The sequence below is a fragment of the Notolepis coatsorum genome (assembly GCF_963971535.1).
Source record: "Notolepis coatsorum genome assembly, chromosome: 1".
Lineage (NCBI taxonomy): Eukaryota > Metazoa > Chordata > Actinopteri > Aulopiformes > Paralepididae > Notolepis > Notolepis coatsorum.
The window spans coordinates 288954430-288975744 of record NC_140165.1 but is presented as its reverse complement, the minus strand read 5'-3'; the positions used below and the strand labels follow the sequence as shown (position 1 = coordinate 288975744).

The 21315-nt window shown below is 44.4% G+C and overlaps 1 protein-coding gene across 3 annotated transcripts in view; it reads left to right on the top strand.

Moving 5' to 3' along the window:
- nectin1b (nectin cell adhesion molecule 1b) overlaps positions 1–21315 on the top strand; it is a gene marked incomplete at its 3' end in the record, with an annotated part of 299300 nt that overhangs the window by 97160 nt on the left and 180825 nt on the right. For all 3 annotated transcript variants that reach the window (XM_084330904.1, XM_084330906.1, XM_084330905.1), the window contains exon 5: positions 11883–12034. In XM_084330904.1, the coding sequence (XP_084187030.1) occupies positions 11883–12034 (152 nt within the window). The remainder of the gene's footprint in view (positions 1–11882; positions 12035–21315) is intronic.

Sequence of the window (21315 nt, the reverse complement as noted above, 5' to 3'; positions counted from 1 at the left end):
ATTGTCATTTGAAACAAGTTACCAATGCATTGTCCTGTGGGTTTATGCGCCCCCGCGGCGAAATTAATTAGTATCCCCTTCAATCTCTCTATATCTCTCTCTGTCTGGCAGTGCTTATGGGCGGAGCCAAGCCCAAAACAGATTGAAATCTTGAAGTGGAAAAATGCTGCTTTAGAGTACTTGATTAGAAATACAAAACAATGAATTTTTTGGAAAAAAACTTTACATATGTGTTCCATAGACTCACAGGAATTGTGTAAAGTTGCCCAAATAGTGAAAGGAATAGCAAGACATGTCCCCTTTAAATCAATTTGTAATGATTGTCATTCACCTATTTCCACAGCAACACACAACATTCGGTCCAATTGCCATGGTGTCGCTTTAGTCTAGAGACCGTTTTAAACGTTGGAAGGATATAGATGCGATGTCGGCTAACAGTAACATTGTGTAACAGTATGTAACAGTTACGTTACTACTTACAGATAATTATTTCCCCTCTTCAACTGGGGAGTGAGGTTCCACCTGTGATTTCCCCCCCATTGGTAGCCACCCATCAGGGGAGGAAACAAACTTTTTGGCTTACCAGCCAACTGGCGAGTATATGCTTTTTTTTACCAGCCAAACAGATTTTTTACCAGCCATAAATAAATGACTAATTGTGATAATTTACTTCTTTGTATGTCTAAATTGATTTTCAATCATAGTAATAATCACACGTGTGTCTCTACTCTTTAAAATATTTATTACCATAAAACAGTAATAAGTGTCTCTACTCTTCACAATATTAGCATAAAACATATATTAATCACACCGTCTCTACTCTTCAAAATATTAGGATATCACATATTAACATGAAAGAGGGAACTATTCTGGACTGGGTTGGGCTGAACTGGGCAGTGAAAGATGCTGGGCTGGACTGGGTTGGGCAGGGAAAGTTGGGCTGGTCTAGGTTGAACTGGGTTGGGCTGGACTGGGCTGGGCAGTGAAAGAACCAAACATTTCACTGTAATGTAATAGCTAAATAAAACAAAACTTGAACTTGACTTGTTACATTTGCACTCTGGTTGGATGCCAAACGTATTCGGGTTGTACTGTACTTGTGCTGTATGATGACAATACATTGGAATCGAATCTCATGTCAACGCTAGGGGTTCAGCAGGTGTATTCTGAATGACAAGTATGACAACATCACCGTTGTGAAGGGCATATGGGCGATTGGTGATATGGGGGAAACCCGGTAATAATTCGGTAATAATAAAATGTCACTCGGCTGCATTTAAGCAAAGCCGCTCAGTATAGTCGTCCACTATGTTGAACGCGCGTTATGGTAGCTTGTTATATGCTAGGTAGCTAGCCGGCTAATGCTGGTTGACTTGTCATTCTCATCCGACTCGAAGGAGACGTGTCGCATGCTGTTGTTCGCCCCCATGTCAGACCGCACTGATATCCGAAAGCGACGACTCTACATGCAATTATTTTCATCCACTGATGTGTTTTTGTCTAAGTTTGTCTACGTTGTCAAGCCGGTGACAGGAGTCTGTAGGGCCGCACGCAGTGGTGCGTCCACTTCCCCTAGATGGGCAGCATCTTCTAGAAAACGAGTGTTCATTGGAGGAGCTTAGAGCGCACAGATGATGTGCATTGGTTATGGATTATTATGAGGCGCAAATGGGAGGAATCATAAGGGGGAATCAGAGTTTGGCTTGTGCCAGTGAGCAAATCAGCAGATTGCAGAATGATTTTTTGGTTTTGCTTACTACTCGCCAGTGTGGCGAGTGCTCTTCATGAATCACTCGCCAAACATAAAGAATACTCACATTTGGCGAGTAAAATGGCCTAATTTCCTCCCCTGCCACCCATTGAAGTCAAGTCAAGTCAAGAGTTTTATTTGTCACGGCATACGAGTATACAATGAAATGCGGGTGGTCTTGCCCACAACGATGTGCATAATACAGTAGTAATAACATATAATAGAATCCAATAGAACGACATTGTGCAATAAAACAAGTAAACAGAGTAGGGCATATCGGTATATGTACATAAGTTATTTACAGAGCATGGTAGGACATGATAGGTCCTGTGGTAGTGCAATACACTGTTAGCTACGGATGAGGCACTGGGTCTTTATGTACATGCTATATTATACAATCTCTAGTTATACTATACTATTCTTAAAGTGACCTTTCCTTAGTGGCCATAAGTGTGGGCGTGTGCAGCATGAGTGTGTGCTTGCTCATGTTAAAGTGGCTGCTAATGTGTGAGCGTGTGTGTCGTGTGTGCTCATGTGTGCTTGTGTGTGGAGAGTTCAGTGTTCAAGGATCTGATGGCCTGGGGGAAGAAGATAAGTATTACAGGCAAACCCTATTGTGTAGGTTCATAATCTTTGACAGAGGTATATATTATTTAATTCGTATGCTGTTAAAACCAATAAGGTAAATATTTTAACTTAATCTTTGAGAGGTGTTTTACATTGTTATATTTACTCATTTCCATAATTAATCTTCCTAACTACAGTACCCATGTTCCTCAGCAACCTTTGACCAATCACAAGAGCACAACTATTTTGACGTTTGTATCATTCTGGGTCATTCTCTTATGTTTTCCCGGCATTCACCGCCATCTTTGTTTTCATTGTAGCTATGAATAAAATGTTCAAAACATGAAAACTACAGCGTTTAAAAACAAACAAGTTAGGTAATCATGAGTATATAATTCCAATAGTGTATTATTCTGTCTGTTGTTTTGACAATTTTGGTTTTGTAACGTTGTCCTCAGCTCTGCAGCCTTCACTCGCGACTGGGCTTCACATGTCGAGGCATAATGGCTACTGTAGTGGTTACTATGGAAACAGGAAACAAGATTAAATTACATTAGGTAGACAGTCTTGTACCCATGACTTTTTTTTCTCATTTTCGTCAAATGTAAAAACGTCAAATCTCATTTAATCATGCTCAACTCGTCTGCTCCCGTTAAATGTCAGACCAATTGAATAAGTGGAAATATAAACCCTGCTACCTTGAAAAACTCCGATGGAAAAATACCATTTAAAAAAGAAAATGTGTCTGGCACCAGGCGGGTCAGGTACTGGCTATCAGGTATACTGTCGCACTAAAGAGGGTATATAACAAAGAGGACCAACTCTAAACAACATTGACTGTTGTTTACATTTTGACTGAAAGTTTGTTTGGATTGCTGCTGTTTACATTTGTACTCAAAATCTGAGGTCAGTTTTATAAAATGTTACAGTTTTGCAGTAAGTTACGTTTAGTTCTTGTTGAACTAGAATATTAAACAATTGAGTTATTTATAATTTTACTGAATACTCTATTTGCACTAATACATGCTGCTGCAATCACCAATAAAACATTCTTCAGGATTATTTTCCGATATCGTCATGAATATTGTTACAGCTAATTATCCTGAAATGTTGTGATATTATTTTAAGGCTATATCACCCCCCCCCCCCCTAATTCAGATTCAGTTTATTCAGTTTTTGATTTGTTTTTAATTTGATTCCTCATGGCACACACAACAGAGGAAACTCAATGTACTTATTCTGCAGAGAAGCGTCCCTAGCAAGAAATCTGTTGTTGTTGTTGTTGTTGTTGTTTTAGAATACCCTTACGTCCCATGAGAGGTTAATGGGAAGTTATAATAAAAAATATATATAATAAATTAATAATAAATCTAAAGTTGTATTTTTGTTGTTTTTTTAGAGAGAGAGAGAGAGAGAGAGAGAGAGAGAGAGAGAGAGAGAGAGAGAGAGAGAGAGGGGGGGGGGGGGGGGGGGGCGTGAAACTGGGTTAGAAATGAGGATTGATCTTGGGAGGCAGAGCACCGAGGCTCAGAAGGAAAGGCAGCTGCACAGACACAGTGAGCAGCTACCGTAGCTAGATAACGATCTGATTGACAAGATTCTTCTAAACTAGGTTTTCTGTCCCAATAGCAGCGGTAGAAGATCTATAATAGTCCGGATACCGGCCTAGTGATAAAGGCCAAGAACAATGTAAAACTGGAACGTGTGATTTATTCATTGAAGCCTGTCATCTACTTATAAGGGACATGCTCACTTTGCTACCTGCATTCCCAGCTAAGTTGCTAAGTTGGAATGGTTGCTATATAATACACCTCGTTCACTTGCAGCAACTTGCGTATTCGATTGCACAAAACTTACAAGACCTGGACTACTAAAGGACCATATTGGTGATAAACCTACCATAAATCTATCTCCTGGTCACGTTAGTGAAGATTTGTGCATTGGACCAGAAAGGTACTACGGAACGCAGTGAAGTTGTGAGCATAAACAAGGAAGTGCACGTGCAGAGAGGGAGAAGAGAAAGATAGAGAGAGAGAGAGAGAGAGAGAGAGAGACAGGGAGAAGAGAAAGAGAGAGATATAGAGAGAAACATGTTTTTGAAGGAGTAACACCTTTGTTACCATGGCGAGGAGATTTTTTGGCTAGGTTTCTTCTATGATTTATGACCATAATGTTAAAATGTTTAAATTTACAGTAAATGTCCTAACCCAATAATACACGAGACCCTCTTCTTGGGACCAAGTAAGGTTTTGTCGATATTCCAATGTACAGTTTTGCTTGTACAGTTGTACAGTTTCCCCCACCCCGCCTACTGGGGCGGCTGTGTAGTGCAGCGGACTAAGCGTCTGTCTACCACCACAGAGACAGTGGGATCGAATCCAGCTGTGGTGCTTCTGGGTTGGCCGACCGTCCATACTAACACAATTGGCAGTGTTAGAGGGTTGGAAACCCGGCGAGGGTGGGTCCTGGTCGTTGTAAACAGCGACTCCTACAGTTCGGTCGGGGGGCCTGCACAGCAAGGGAAGGATCTAAGAGAGGTAGTGTGACCTTCCACAGTGTGACCTCACTCCCAGTGAGAGTCCGCGCTGCCAGGTGAAAAGAAGCGGTGGGCTGGGTACACATGTGTCTCCGCCCTCCCAGACCGACGGTAGGGGGTAGAGTGTGCAACGACCAGGAAGGGGATTGGGACTTGGCATAACGACTAACGTTGGAATGGGAGAAAAGCGAAAAAAAAGAAGGAGGAAAAAGATAATAAAAAAAATTAAAAGGTGAAAACAAAGTAAAAATTTTATCTAAAACAGTGACATATGCTCAGGGATATTGTGAAATATGTGTGCTGAATAGTAAACTGGCTAAAACTCACATTTAGACACATCCGATCTGAAAATAATTATTTCAATGAATAATCAGTATCTTATAACCATATCTTATTAACAAATCTGAGTGGAGCAGTAATATTCCCTCACAGAAGAATTGGATCACTCAGTTACTGGTTACATTTACATGCACATTGATATGCTGATATGTAGCCTCGAGCATTCAGTTTATGAGTCGGCATATGTAAACACCATAACGTCACATCTCTGACTACTATGAACCCAAAAACGATGGCAATCGTAAAGGATCCACATGCCAGCCAGAATAAATCCTCAACCACAGTGTCTTGTCAGTCACAAACAACTGCAGAGTGATTTACACTGGCAGACATGAGCAAAACCTTTGACAGGGTGATGGGTGCTATTAGGATCCTCATGACATAGCTCGTGCGACGTGTGATTGTCGACAATACATACAGTGAGTATTCGCGTCGCTGTGTATCTGTCCCAGCTGAGCTGTGTATGAGCTCCACGGACACTCTCCTTGGCGACACGGGATCAGCTGGGAATGCAGATGATGTCAGTCTTATCAAGATGCCATACGATTAAGGCCTGTCAAAATTAATGCATGCCGATTATGGCGCGTAAAAGGTTTTCAAATTAATAACCCAATTAATTGCATTACCCTTTTTGACCCCAACCACTTCCTATAACTTTGACAGCCAGCCGCAGTGGGAAGGTGTGTTTGCCTGATAACTCGACCATGCAAACCGAGAGACATCAGGGAACAGATGTATTCACCGTTCAACGTTATTGAAGACTCCTGTAACCCATAAGTACTTATTATTACTTCCCCATACCGCTTATTTAGACCCTATAGATGCATTTAGCTATGTATTCTCTATTTGCGCTAACTGAGATTAATCACAGCCTATCAAGTGATTAAGGCGCTCAAATGTTATCGTTTAACAGTCCTTGGTACGAATATGGGGGGACGGCCAGGAGAGAAAGTAATGAAGGGCAGGTATTTTTCTCCCTGCATCCCCCCTGCATTTCGTCTCATCTCACGTCCAGGTCGTGGTACCCGGTACTCGTTACTTGAGCTGTAAGACTCCTCCCTCTCTCTCTCTATCTCTCTCATTGTTCAAGTCCAGGATATGGTCATATGGAGGCATCCAAAATGCCTCGACCTCCCCTGAAAGTACTCGCAGAGACACACGATGTCAGAGGCGTGACCTTCCTTCAGTCTAGTTTGGTCAGTGCTGGAGTACAGCCACGATCTATGAGTCGGCTGCTCTGAGGGACAGGAGGAGGAGTTCTGAACTGGTGCAGCGAAGGGCACTGAAGATCATCTGCCCCCCCCCTCTCTCCCATCGCTAAAAGAACAAACAGAAGAAGTGCTGACTATTATCTCTTCAAAAGAAAAATAACCACCTGTTCGGACTGGACAGAACTGGCAGGTCTATGAGAAGTAACTCTGCCCTCTCTATTCCACCAGGACGGGTGGTACGTTCCAATATGTTGCAAAGAGAAACATTGTCTTGCTTTACTGGCGCCAGTGTGACCTGACCGTTGGACTTGAACGATAACTAGCAAAACTGGCATTTAAGACATGCTAGTGTGTTTGGTCTCGACAGTTAGCACTGTTGACATTTACAAAAACGGGACTATTTCTAAATGTAGACTATTCAAAATATATAGTGTCCATAACGGTCTATGTCATACTGTATTCACTGTGAAGAGGTGCCTACCTGTGCTTCATGGCAGGAAAATTGCCTCTGTTCCACTGCCCAGAGTGAAGCTGTTTGTCTCTCTCCACTCACCTCTTTCCATTGACTTTGCAGGCATTTTGCTTTGTGGCACATTTGAACAGAATTCAAGAGTACATGTTAAGAGTCTACTGCAGTCTTTCCTCTGCACTCCAATTAGGCTCATGGATGATAAAGGACCCCCGGCTTGTATAAAGGCTTTTATTTGTTACATTTGTTTTTTACTGGGTTTTTTGCACAATTATTTTGTAACGTGTAAATAATTGATTTCAGCCTTGTCTGTGAAACTCTTTTTTTGGGGTGTATATAATACGTGAATTGGACTGAATTGAACTGAACACAATGTCTACTCCTAATATGCAATGTACAAAACATCTGTAGAAATGAAAATGCTTTAGGGCAATGTCCAGTGTAGACCGCGCCTATTTCCTGTTTATATCTAAATAGAGATCCAAATAATTAGAAGAGATGGAGTTACTGACAACGTCGTCTCATTACACCTCTGTATAGACACACCCATGTCCACACACACACCCATGTCCACACACACATCTCATGTAGCTACAGACATCTGAAGTCGCCACAGAATTGGTATCACTTTCAACTTGTGTTCGCTAGCATTTCATTTCCGCAGCACATCAATAAGGTTTTGCAGCAGTCAGCTTTTGATATCTCGGCTGACAAGGTACCTGATCACTGAGTCGTGACTTACAATACCGCGGGTTGCTTGCAGGTCCGTTGTGAGTGAACATGTATGCTTGTCAAAGCTGAACCACCACGGCTACCCCTGGTGTTGTTTTGACCTGCGGACAACTAATTGGTGCAGAGCAATCGTGAAGAAAATACTTCTGAGATGTAGCAATACAATGGAACCGTCCTCGAATGAATATTACATGGCATCAAAGCGCACAGAGCGGTACTGCATGAAAGGTAAAGGAAGATGCTCTTGGAGGGGAACAAACAGCAAATAGCATGCCATGTGTGCCTCTCCCACCACCATTAAATAGCGTTTTTGTTAAGGATTGTATGCGACCCCAATTGCACGACACAGACAGGTAATCAGAGTTAGCCAAAACAAGGGCATGATTTATTTATACACCAAAAAAGCAGCACTGACCCTTTAACACTTTCAGAGCCATTGCTTAAAGGATAACTCCACTTTTTTTTTAAATTAGCTTATTTAACATCTTCCCTGGAGTTAGACAAGAAGATGCATACCTTTTTTGTCTCTGTGCGTGCATTTTAGCTTTGGGAATAGACGCTCCGTTAGCATAGCTTAGCTTCATCACTGGAAGTGGGGGAGGACAGTAGCCTTACAGTGCCTTACAGTGTATTGCAAGGTCTGACATTGACCAAACTTGATATGCATGACCTTGGTGGGCTCTAGGTCAACTCCTGAAAAGGGGGTCAATGTCAGACTTTGCAATCAAAAGTTAGGGGGCTAATAACCCTTGCCATAATTTCAGTGCGCCCCTAACTTTTGATTGCAAGGTCTGACATTGACCCCCTTTTCAGGAGTTGACCTAGAGCCCACCAAGGTCATGCATATCAAGTTTGGTCAATGTCAGACCTTGCAATACACTGTAAGACACTGTAAGGCTACTGTCCTCCCCCACTTCCAGTGATGAAGCTAAGCTATGCTAACGGAGCGTCTATTCCCAAAGCTAAAATGCACGCACAGAGACAAAAAAGGTATGCATCTTCTTGTCTAACTCCAGGGAAGATGTTAAATAAGCTAATTTAAAAAAAAAGTGGAGTTATCCTTTAACCTTGATTTACCCGTTGAATGCCACCATCCACTTCAATGTTAGCTTAAAAACGCCTAATCTATGTTTTAAATGATGGCTATGTGTCTAATCTGCCCGTCGCTTATCAATGACTCGTTTTCCAGTCAACATTGTCGAAGCGGATTGTTTTTTTATCGGTTCATTTTAGTTTTATAGCATTTTGAAAAGCCCTCGTTTTCAAGGAAAATATAAAGATTCCATGATAAAAGACATTTACTGGAATATTCTAGAATACACAAAAACGTTGTAATTTTTCGGCCTATTCATGAATCGTTTTCAAATAAACGCTAGATTATCGATAGTATATGTGTACGTATGCACGCTATAGAGGCGATCTGAAAAATCTAATACAACTCTGATTATCCCAAGACTGGTAAAATAGATTCCTTACCTCAGATCAGATGTTCTCCAAAAAGATCATTCCAATTCCTGATCGCCATTCCAAATATCGATCACGCTTATTGATTGAGTATTGGCTGCTGTAAATATATATTCCAGGCTGATTCCCGTCCCGCGATGACTTCCATGTTGATCAGACTTCTTGCCAGCACAAGTCTAAGCGACTGACCTGCAGTTACACAGGGATAGACGATAGGGGGCGCTTTTTTCCATTCTGAGCTCCTGTAGGGGCTGCTGTACCAACGGGAGACTCGGTTGATGAAATATGATTTCAGATTACTAATAAAACAATAAAACGATATTTGTCGTCCGTGGCACTCAGTGGGGGGGCTAATAAAACGAGATATGTCGTCCGTGGCACTGAAAGGGTTAAGGGTAAAAAACACTAAAGTCCAAGAACACAAATTGCAGCACTGTGCCTTTAAAGGGCGAACAAAAGGGTACACAGGAATCTTCTAGAACAACGGGCATCTTCCCGACCAGAACGCTGCCGACGGGCAACGCAGCAAACAGGGGGTCCAAGGGGAATGGAGTGAGATCACGGGCATCCTCCCGTGGAACAATAGAGAGCGATGACGAGGTCTCACCCCAGGAACGAGGTCCATGAAGAGGGAGTAGGGAAGTAGCTGGCACGACGTCTCACCCCAGAGACGCGGCGGAAGATGGTAGCAAAGTAGAATGGCATGACATCTGAAGTGGGAACATAGGGATCCTCCCGTGGAAGTCTAGAGAGCGAAGACGATGACCCACTCCAGGAAACGGCGATAGGTGGTAGTGTACAGAGTGGCACGACGTCTCCCAGTGAGAACATAGAAATCCTCCCGTGGAAGTTTAGAGAGCGACGACGATGTCTCACCAGGAGCGCGGCGGTAGATGGTGGCAACAAGATGACCTGGCAAGGAGTGGAAGGCAACCAGCAGTACTAATACTCTCCCGAGGAGCTGATTACCAACCACTCACAGGTGTGCAAGGAAGAATGTTCGGCACGCCCCCTCGTTGGGCAGCATGCAGTCCTACCCAGCCCTCACAGTTTACTCATTTAGTGTAGCCCAAGTACTTATTGTGAGGCCATTGTTGCAGTATGACCTGATTTTGTCAACTCTATGTAATGTAATTTGATTAGCCCTCTCGCTGTAGTAAACGAAGCATTACATTGTTTTTAATGTTCTCATACGCTGGTGGATCTAGACAAATAGCGCTCCTCAGTTGGAGAACAAGCCCGGGCGTGAAGGAGGGACATGTTCGGAGCACGCCGTTTTTGTTTACATAAATGAAAGGCAAATCATTATGGGGCTTATAGTCTTTAGCAGCCGCAGTGTAAAGTACCGCAACCACTCAGTAGCATTGTTTCACTGGGGAGGCATCCAGTATTATCAGGGGCCTCTTCCTACCCCTCCTGATGCCGGATGAGTTCAGAACAGCCCCCACTGATTCCTCCCACAATAGCAGAGGCAGCTGAGGTCAATTAGAATTAAAGTGGAATTTGATAAATATACCTCTTTCACCTGCCATGGCTGTGCTGTGAAAGGGCTCCTGATAAGAAGGGAGGCATCTGGAAGTGGTGCGTTCAACATCCGTGACCTCTGTGCATGTTGACCCGATCAAAGGACCCGAGCGAGACTGAACGCGCCGCAGATAGTGAACCGTGAAGACTCAGACGAGATCGGCAGACGGGAGCAATGGGCCGGGGGTTTTCACAGACAGCCTGGTGTTTGGTAGAATCTGCGTTTATTGCTTGATCAGCTGCATCACTGACAGTTTGTGTGTGTGTGTGTGTGTGTGTGTGTGTGTGTGTGTGTGTGTGTGTGTGTGTGTGTGTGTGTGTGTGTGTGTGTGTGTGTGTGTGTGTGTGTGTGTGTGTGTGTGTGTGTGTGTGTGTGTGTGTGTGTGTGTGTGTGTGTGTGTGTGTGTGTGTGTGTGTGTGTGTGTGTGTGTGTGTGTGTGTGTGTGTGTGTGTGTGTGTTCTTTTTTTCTTTTTACTTCAGTTCTGTGGGGCAGGGCCAAACAATATACTGAATACATATTGGTATCGCAGTATGAAAGAACACATTATCCATATCACAAAGACTGCAATTTGGGAATTTTCTTTTTGTTAAATTTGAAATACACGGCTATAATTAAAAGAAAATTAGATGGATAAGAAATTGGCAGACTAGCGTCACTCAAGCCCTAAGTACTTAGTCCATTACACACCATAATGCTGCAGGGTTACACTTAAATACCACGTTGTCCCACAACAACAGCAGACAGTACTACCAAAAGGCATGGAAAGGAAATGTAGATTTGAAATGCCAGACTAGCCTTTGAAAAACGATATATTCGCAGGTTACATCGCAATCGCATAATATCTTAACATTGTAACACAGGGACTTTTTCGGTCCAGCAACGTGACGCACGCTCGAGTCTGGAAGGGTTGCATTCCCCTCTTGTTATTGTTGTGTTTTTAAAAAGACAGTGTCTTCACTTATCAGCTATGCCTTACACGTCGGGACCTGTCGGGGCCCGCTGTCCCCTGTAACTTTGTTTAGACTTGATGGATGATGGTGGAGAGAGAGAGAAAAGAAAAAAAAAGAGAGAGAGAAGAAGCAGCATCAAAAACCTCTCGGCATTCACCCCCCCTCCCCCTCCCTTCCCCATCAAACCCGGGTTTGTTTTTGTGCCGAGGGGTTGTGTTTTTTATGGCGTTGGAGTTGTACCGCTGCCGTTGGGAGACGGCCTGCTGCGGTCTATGGGGTAACTCTAGCCGCTTCACAGCAGCTCTAACACAGCATCTCTTCCCCCCTCGCCTCTGCAGCTTGAACGGCTCCCTGCCCACCAACGTGGAGGTGAAGAACAACTCCCTCTTCTTCAAAGGCCCCGCGACCTACGACCTGGCCGGCACCTACGTCTGCGACGCCACCAACGGCATCGGGACCCGTACTGGCAGCGTGGAAGTCAACATCACAGGTAGGTTGTGAGAAAAGGACAAAAAAAAACTGCTGTCGCTTCTCCTCGCTGTGGGCTTCTGGGCTTCTGGGCGTCTGGGCTTCTGGAATGCATTTTCAATAAGTCTGGCACTGCATGCATCAATGCAATAGGCGTTCTGGAAATGTGGCTGGGACAATCAGGCCCCTTCAGTACAGCGTGCATATAAACATTCATCTCAACAGACCCCCCCCCCCCCCCCCCCCCCACACACACACACACACACAGACATGAGGTCCTGGCGATAGCGGCGTTCGCCTGTATCTTTTGGATGCGGTGCCCACCTGCGCGTGCTGCGCTGCCTTGGTGTGTGACAGGCTATAGAAGAAACAGCCTCTGTCTCTCAGCGCATTCCTCATTGTCACAACACAGAAGCCCCCCTCCCAGCCCTACCACACAGGCACATGTGTAGGCGTAGGATAAAGCAGGTCTGTCTCTGTTTTCACCACCCAAAATAACATCAAGGAAATAGGGGGGGGTGCTGGTTGGAGTGGTGGTGATGGTGGTTGTGTGTGTGTGTATGTGTGTGTGTGCGTGCGTGCGTGTGTGTGTGTGTGTGTGTGTGTGTGTGTGTGTGTGCGTGTGTGTGGGGAACCGGGAGCCTGTCACGGTTTTGCTCTGGTTCGGACCGGGGTGGGCGTTTTCCTCTTTCTTCTCTCTGCTCGGCATTCTGGGAACGTTTCTAACTTGCATTGCTTTGCATGTTGACTCCGTGTCGCGTGTCTGACGACGCAGCGCTTGGTGTGAAGTGAACAGCTGTGCCTTAATGTGATCATGCATTGCCTTCTTCGTTTGTTTGTCTGTTTGTTTTGTGTGTTTGTTTGTTTGTTTGTTTGTTGCCTTTCTTTCTCTCTCATGTGCTTTGTATTGGTGTGATTAAAGCCAAGGACAAAGCTACTTTGCAGGATGTGATAATGTCATCACTAGGGATGGGCATCGATTTTCGAAGTCATTAAATAATAATAAAAATAAAATCTTTATGCGACTATCGATTTGTCGTAGAAAATATATATTTTCTGTTGTTTTTACCGGCACCTGGTAGTAACATTTTACTACCGCGGCAACGCACCTAAAAGCTGTTTGCCAACCGCCGTTAAACAACAAAAGAAGATGCTGGTGTCATCGTAAATCTTCGTCTCCCATGAAGATTTCCCGTGAGATTCCCAGAAAGCAGAAATGCACGGACATGCAGATCAGGTCAGAGTCAGGCTGCCTCCTCATTCGGTCTGCGTGTTTTGGACGTTCACGCCCAAAGGATATGGCTGGCTGCAGGAATTTGTCGGCCGATCTTGGAAGAACGGTGGAATAGTTCCCAGTGACTATCGAATAGCAATTCTGTTGAGTTTTGCCCATCCCTAGTGATCTGTGAGAAGCCTACCTGTGAGGAGGTGTCCATCTGAGATGGTAGAGAACGCCCTTACTTGTCAAACAGGGACGCTAGACCGTGATCTAGTGGCAGAACATCGCTCTGCGGCCGCTTGTTCCACGGGAAATCGTTCTGTGTGACATAAGACAATAAGTTCCTTTTGAAAAAGGCCAAACAAAGGCACTGAAGTCATTTTATATTTATGCTTCTCTGAATGATTTGCTCGAATTCATGAGGCGCGTTGCCATGGTCCCCATAGTCCCTTTTGTTTACTTTCATCATTTATCCATATGATTTTTTACAGAGTTCTCAGAATGCAAGTGTGGAGAATGAGAAATGCATGTGTGCATCGTTTGAGTGCTTTCATATCCGCCTCATGTTTGCACATGCAAGTTATGCATGCTTTCATTTTTCAGTTCCTTCCTTCATAAAAAAAAGTATTCCCATACTTCCCATCTGCATAATCTTTACCATTCTATATGTTAAGGGAAATATAACCTAATTCATTTTACAGCTTTGAAAACTCATCTGTGCCTTTCGCTTAGTCACACTGCAGTAAATAGGATTTACAGGGTTTTATAACCCCCGCCTCCCCCCAAACCTCAATATCCCATTCCGGAGCCTACAGTAAAGTATTAAATTAATTATTTGTCATATTGTGTATTTGTCTACATCCTTATCAAGTTGTCCTTCACCTATCAGAGTTATTTCCGTGTGATTAAATATTATACTCAGCATCACAATAGCTCTCCAAATGTATATTCAGATAGCTGAATATAATTTAAGGCTTATTCATCTACTTTAGAAAAGAAAACATAATATTAAAATTCAGTCAGCACCCCGTTCTTATTCAAAGTAGTAAGACACAGAGGACCCTGATGGAAACAAGACAAACGTCTTTCTCAGGTCTGCATCCCCTTAACAATTGTATGTATTGAGCCGTACTGTATTGTACCCATTCTGCAATCTGTTAAATAAAGTTTTCATTCATTCATTCATTCCTTTATCCCATGAATAAAGGGACATAAGCTCTCAAGAGTTCCTGATTTGGCTAAAAACAAATCCTGAATTTCTGTCGTAGGGCATCTCTTAAAGGATCCCACAGAAGCATGTGACCGGTTCCCATAGTAACAGTGACAAGTCAAGAGGAGGAACTCCAGCCTCCTCTTCTACTAAAACACAATTCATAGTCTCGGGACCGACCGCACACAGTCGCATACTAGAACTGGTCAGGGACAGGTTGATGTACTGTCTGTGCAGCTGAGCAACTGTTGGTCAAGGCCACTGGCTGTACTGGTCCTCAGTCATTTACTTTAGGTTTCCTGCTTGGCTATTATGCCAATACCCAAGTATCAATCTGATCCAATACTCTTACTGAACAGTAATTCTTCTCCATTAGAGTGGGCTGACATGTGTCTTCTTATGTACCAAAAAAGGCAGACAATCAAGCTTAGCTTTGCTTTGATTTATCATTTGTTCCACTCTTATTGGATTTTGATATTGGATTTTAGTATCGGCGGAATTCTCTAATGCCCTGTTTTAGCCTGGTAGTGGCCCGATATCAGACAGCAGTGTACTGTAGGTATGGCTGATTATCTCGTGGTTCTAAATAGTTTGTGCTAATGGCAGTGTTGTAGTACTCGAGTCCGAGTCCTGGACTGATTTTCAGGACTCGTGACTCGACTTGGACTTGAGCACTGATGACTCGGACTTGGACTTGGACTCGAGCATTGACTGCATTCAGACTCGGAAGGTGCAGGCGAGGACTCAGAATTGTTAATTGATAAATACAGTACTTTCTTTTCTTTTTGTAATAGGGCCTAATCATTTGGCATAATATATTGATGGCTAGTGCATTTGTTTGGCTATTGTGTCACAAAGTAAATAAACTCCCTTTTAAACGGTGACCGCTGTCATTTATGTTTAATGTAGACCTTTTTTATTAGTACGTCAGCTCTTTGACTGCCAGAGTCGAGTGGACTCAACCTTGATGACTCGGACTCGGACTAGGGTAATGGGGACTCGACTCGGACTCGACTTGGGCACTTCTTTGGTGACTCGGACTTGGACTCAGACTTGAACAGTGGGGACTCGAGACTTGACTCAGACTTGAGATTTAGTGGCTCGACTACAACACTGGCTAATAGTATAGAGTGCAAGTGTAGTGCAGTGCTGAAGCAGCAAGCTCTGTGTTCGCGGCCGCCCTGCCCCGGTGCCGCGCATCGATAGCAAGATATTCACTGTGGGATCATACAATGCCTGGACGTAGGCGCTGAAAACATCTGACTTGACCTCGCTGTCTTCCGCTGAGGCTGTGAAATTCAACCCCCACACACCCACCCACCCCCCCTGTCTTAATGTGCGGTTGTCAGCGTATTCCTATGACCATTGTTAAACAGCACTAAGCCACGCACACCCATATGAAAGAAGACTTTCTATTGTATCTCGCCTCAAAGCCACAAACATCCAGACTGAATGTGGAATAAAGTATATGTTTTTGGCACAGAAGCGCTTTTTCCATGTAGGAATAAGACTCTCATTGAGCTGAAGTGAGAGGGTGGGGCGCCACTCTTCCCCCCTAAATCGTTCATGTACTCTGTGCGCCCGCTTGGCATTGTCCACAGCGTGTGAATAATGACCCCACGGTGTTGGTAAAGGAGTGTGCTGATGTTTCATTAACTTCAAATGGCATCTCTGTACCTCCCAGACAGCCTTGGACAAACCCTGGCGGAGACGTCGTCCGATAAGAGAGAGCCTCGCTCCTGGCTCCCGTTCAAGGCTGCAGCACTGAGTGCACAGGAAAGCCAGCTATTGTTCCGTGCATTAAAGGGAGGCGACGAGGCCAATAGCCACGGTACACATGCATTCAATAGTTCACACTACCCCAGCACTGGCACTTAACCAGCTTAGTGCTGAACATGAAATAATTATGTCTTCGCCTTATTAAAAGGCATATCTTTTCGTGGTTGTTTAGTGGAGTTACAGGCATCCTGGGAGGGGGGGGGGGGGTTCCGTGGTCCCACGGAATCAATAAATCGGGGCAACATAGCTGTGCTTCCTTAAGCATTCATAATGCATTCGGTAAACTGCGTGGGAGCGTAGAGGCGAATATGAAACGTAACCAATTCATTAGGCCCTTCAGGCAGCCATTGTGCGGATCGCTGTCACTGTCTTCAACTCGATTGACCCAAATGCAATGCTATGAGCCCCCCACGACCCCTCCTCCTCTTTTTATTGTGATGTAGGTTTTTCAGATTGACGCTGCGATACACGCTGTCAGAGAGACGCCGCGAGATGAAGACGTCCCTGGCAACTTGGTCTGCGAGAAGAAAAAGCTATTTCCTCACTCACTCAATCTCAGCTAGCCGATCGAGCACTTAAAAGGAAGCAATATTTTAATCAAGCCTCCTCGGTGTTTCTTAGACAGGGAGAAAGGTAAAGGGGTTCACGGAGCACCTTGTTTCAATTAGTCGGGAGTTAGTGTTTGTTGTCGAGGAGGAGGCATCGACCATCGGCACACACCACCCTACTCGGGACGTGCGCTCCGGAGATGCGATGTCGCTCGTCGAAATCTAATGAACCCTCCTCCCGTTTCTTTTTTTTTAATCAAGCCTTTCGCTTTCTCTGAACACAGAGGGTTAGGAGAGAAACGGAGAGTGAAGAGGAATACAGAGAGGGAGGTCGGGGTTGGGTGGGCGGTCGGGGGCCCGTTCTGTGCCAGACAAGAACGACGAGATTCATCTAATGGCCGTGTTCTTACCTCGGTCCTCCACCTCCCTTCTCATTCACATTCAGTTGAGAAAGCTCCTGAGGGGAAGTTGACAAGTAGTCGGAGCAGATTAATCAGCTAATTACCGAGGAGTACTGGAGGTCATCATAAGGAGTAGATACAATTAAATAGCGGCACAATGACAGCTATTTCTTTGACAATTCATTCGCGCACAGCTTTAAGCCATCTTCATAGGAATGCCGGTCACGCACACCGCGTCGTATATCAGAAAGCGACGATGAGGATGCCGGTCGAGGCGAGAGCACGAAGACCCCACAGCAAAGGCTCGAGGCGCGCGTTTTTTATCCCTCGGAAGATCGTCTCCCCCTGACGTGAGAGCGCAGGAATCGGTCTTTCATTAAAGATAACCAGCTTTTCCACCGTCATCCGTCTTTGTGTGTGTGAAACAGATTCCTCCATCCCGGCAATGAAAGCACACATAGGATGAAGGATGGTTTTGTCAAGAAGGCCTTGCAATTATGTCATTATCACCCCGGAGAAAAGGAGTCGTGTGGTTTCCCTCCCTCTCAGTAGGCGACCCACAGTTGATGTGACGGGGGCCATTGTGGGGAAACCGCTGTTCTGTTTCGCAAACCGAGCATTTAAAAAACGAGGAGTTAATTTGTTTACGCTCCTCTGGTGTTTTGTTTTTTTCGTCTGATAATCTTTTCCGCTTGACGAGATATTGATATTTGACCATTTTTGTCGTGGTACTCGCCCACCCACACACACAACAAACTGGCTCTAATCTTTTGTACCAGGGAGAGGGAGTCGGACCGAGTCAAAGACGATAAATAATTCTTGACATATTAAAGAGGATCAGATGGGGAGGAGGATACAATTGAAGCGGCTTAGGGTCAAGGCGGTATGGGAACCTGTTGCAGACTTTTATCTGCAGGCTAGTGCGGACGCCTAAAGCATGCCTACAAGCGCTGGCTTTCATCTGCCGTGGGACCATGGGCCGCTAAGGAGTGTGTGTGTGTGTGTGTGTGTAGTAGGGATGCCCCCCGAAACCCGGTTCTAAACGGGAACCGGTACTAAATTAGAAAAAAACGGAGTATTGATAAGCTCCGACGTTATCGGTACTGCTATCGGTATAGTCTAGGAGCGGATTAGCTACGGAGCTAACAGAGTGTACCACTATGAATTGAAAATGGGGGACCCTGATGTAAAAAAGACAAAAGTCTTTCTCTGGTCTGCATCCCCTTAACAATTGTGTGTATTGAGCCGTACTGTATTGTACCCATTCTGCATTCTGTTAATAAAGTTTTCATTCATTCACCATCCATCTGCGACGCACCGGAGCGGATTCGCTACGGAGCTAACAGAGTGTACCATCCATCTGCAACGCAACGGTGGCAGCAACACTTGAAACGGAGTAGCGTTAACGTTATGTCGAGTACATACTACACTACACGTATGAACTCGACATAACGTTACTCTGTTTCCATGAAGTGTTTAATTAGCAGCAATCTGTTGTTGAACATGTAACGTTAAACCGGAAATGGAAACGCGAGGACAGGAAGCGGTCATGAAATCGTTGTAGTCATATTGTAGTCTTTTAGTCTTATTAACTAAAAGATTTTAACAAAATAAAAAACAGCAGCACTATTGGATAACTGAGTCATGTTTGCTATGTATTTCTTTCTTTAGGCGAGTAGGACATTCGTTTCACAGTTTTAGCATGATGTTTTATAGATGGCTAGGTTAAACACAGGTTTTTGTTTTTAAGAGGGGGGGTTTGATTTGATTTGATTGAAGTTTATTTCAAATATGAAACAAACAAACATCAAGTACAGATATAGCCTTAAGCCGTTCAAATAAGAAATGTATACTTTTTTTTTTAAATAATAATAATCTAAAATAACCGATAAGAGTATCGATAAAGTACCGAACCGTTAAGCAGTATTGATAAGAGTAGTAGTATCAATACAATCCTAACGGTACCCATCCCTAGTGTGTAGTCGGCTCTGCTATAGGGCTCACCACCGGGGTTAAACTGGATGGAGGGACTGCGTTCTGTTCAATTTAGCCAGGAAGTGTGAGCGAGGGATCCTTCCGTGAGCGCACAGGGCAACTAGCGCCGACATCCGTTCACGCTCGCCTGAACAAGCAATCGTTCGTTCCTCTCTTAAGAAAATGAAGTTGAGAGAGGGAGAAGGAGAGAAAGAGAGAGGGGGGGGGGGGCACAGACACCCTACTGCAAGGTGAAAATGAGATGAATAAAAATGTAGATATGAAATAAATAAATAAAGCGATCCGTGACTAAAAGAAAACGCTTCAGCGGATTTGATATTGGAATTTAGTTGGGAGAAATAAAATGGATGCCAGAAGCTGGGGGGGGGTCTCAGGCAAATAGAAATCAAGAGAGATGGAGAGCACAAGTGGGAAGGGAGGGCAAGACACTGTTGTTAACGTTGTCTTTTGTATGTAAGAGGCTGAGTCAGCCTCCGGTGTGTCCACGGCTTGTCACATACACTGTTGTCCTAGGGTGATGGGCAGAGGCGGTGAGAGATTTATGGGGGGGGGGAGCGAGCTTGACATTCTCAGAAAAAGACCACCAAAAAAATATACACTAGTGCTCTGAAGTCTTGAGGTTCTATATTTCTTTCTTTTTTTACTACCATTACTACCAACTCCATGTCATTCATCGCTCAGGCTTCTGTGAATCCCAGGGGATACAAATAGGCCTGTAGCAATAGATGTACCCACAGAGCGCCGTGGGTCAGTTTCATCAACCGAGGGGCGGGACGCTTGTTGTCGTCTCCTCGACGCCGGCGACGACCGGCGGACGATCGTTTGCTGGGATAAAGCGTGCAGAATCGCAGTGAGAATACCCTTGAATAAAGCGAGTATCAAACCGTGCGTTAGCCTACTGTCTTAACCACAAGCGCAACACGGCTATACATCTCTTCTCCGTTCCCTGGCAGAGAAGAGACATTATGATGTCTGCTTTTGTGAAAGCTCCCCCAGCAATGTGAAATTTGTTTGTCTTCGCCTGTCATCCCGGGGCCCGTCTCGATCTGCGCTACGGCGCACCGCACTGCCGCCTCCTTGCACGCCCCCCCCCCACCCCCCCCCCCCCCCTTGCATTATTCATAGATCCAGAGGCCACACGTGTATATATCCTGTATTAGGGTTAGGATAGATCCACGGCACTCAGAGCCGCCGTCAATTGCACAATGTCGAGATGATTTTGCGGCTAGTTTGAGCCCAAATAAACAAACTTGCGTTTGCCAACCCCGCGCCGTTACATGTCATTTGTGTCAGTGTTGCTGGGGAAAATACACGCCTAACGCAATTGGAAAAAATAAAAATGAAAAAAAAATTGTTTCTGCGGCTAAAGTCTGCAACTTTAAACATGTGGCTGGTGAACGACTTGTACTGTCAGACGTATTTGCCTCCTAAATGTTTTTTTTTCAGGCACTAGGCATCAACTGCAAAGTAAACGCTTAATATGTCTGCCTATACTGTATTCACGTCAGGTTTGACACAGGTGTTTAAGACTTGCCAGCTTTCCTCCAAATATAATTCGACATACATTTTGTTTGTGCCACGGTAACAGCGTTGCATTCATACTTGCAATAGTTTAACAATCTCTAAATAAAATAAGCGATATGTTGACTTGCGATTTTCAATGAGATAAAACACTAGCGCATTTATAAATTATAATGCCATAAAAGCATATTGTTTATTTTGATTCGGTTTATTTTTGGAATTGACAGCTCTGAGTTTCATTCCGCCAGTCACTCTAAATGTGGTTGCAATGGATGTCTCCTCAACCATTATACTCTCTCTCTCTCTCTCTCTCTCTCTCCTCTCTCTCTCTCTCTCTCTCTCTCTCTCTCTCTCTCCTCTCTCTCTCTCTCTCTATCTCTCTCTCTCTCTCTCGCTCTCTCTCTCTCTCTCTCTCTCATCTCTCTCTCTCTCTCTCTCTCTCTCTCTCTCTCTCTCTCTCTCTCTCTCTCACTCACCCTCCTCCAGCGCCCAAGGCACTCTTCCAGCTTCAAACGCGGCCAGAACACACAAACACTGAACACTGTAGCTGAACTACAAATAACCGGGAAATTATCTGACGAACAGATGTATTAGTCAACCCAGTCCACAGAAGAAATCGTGTTTTGTTTT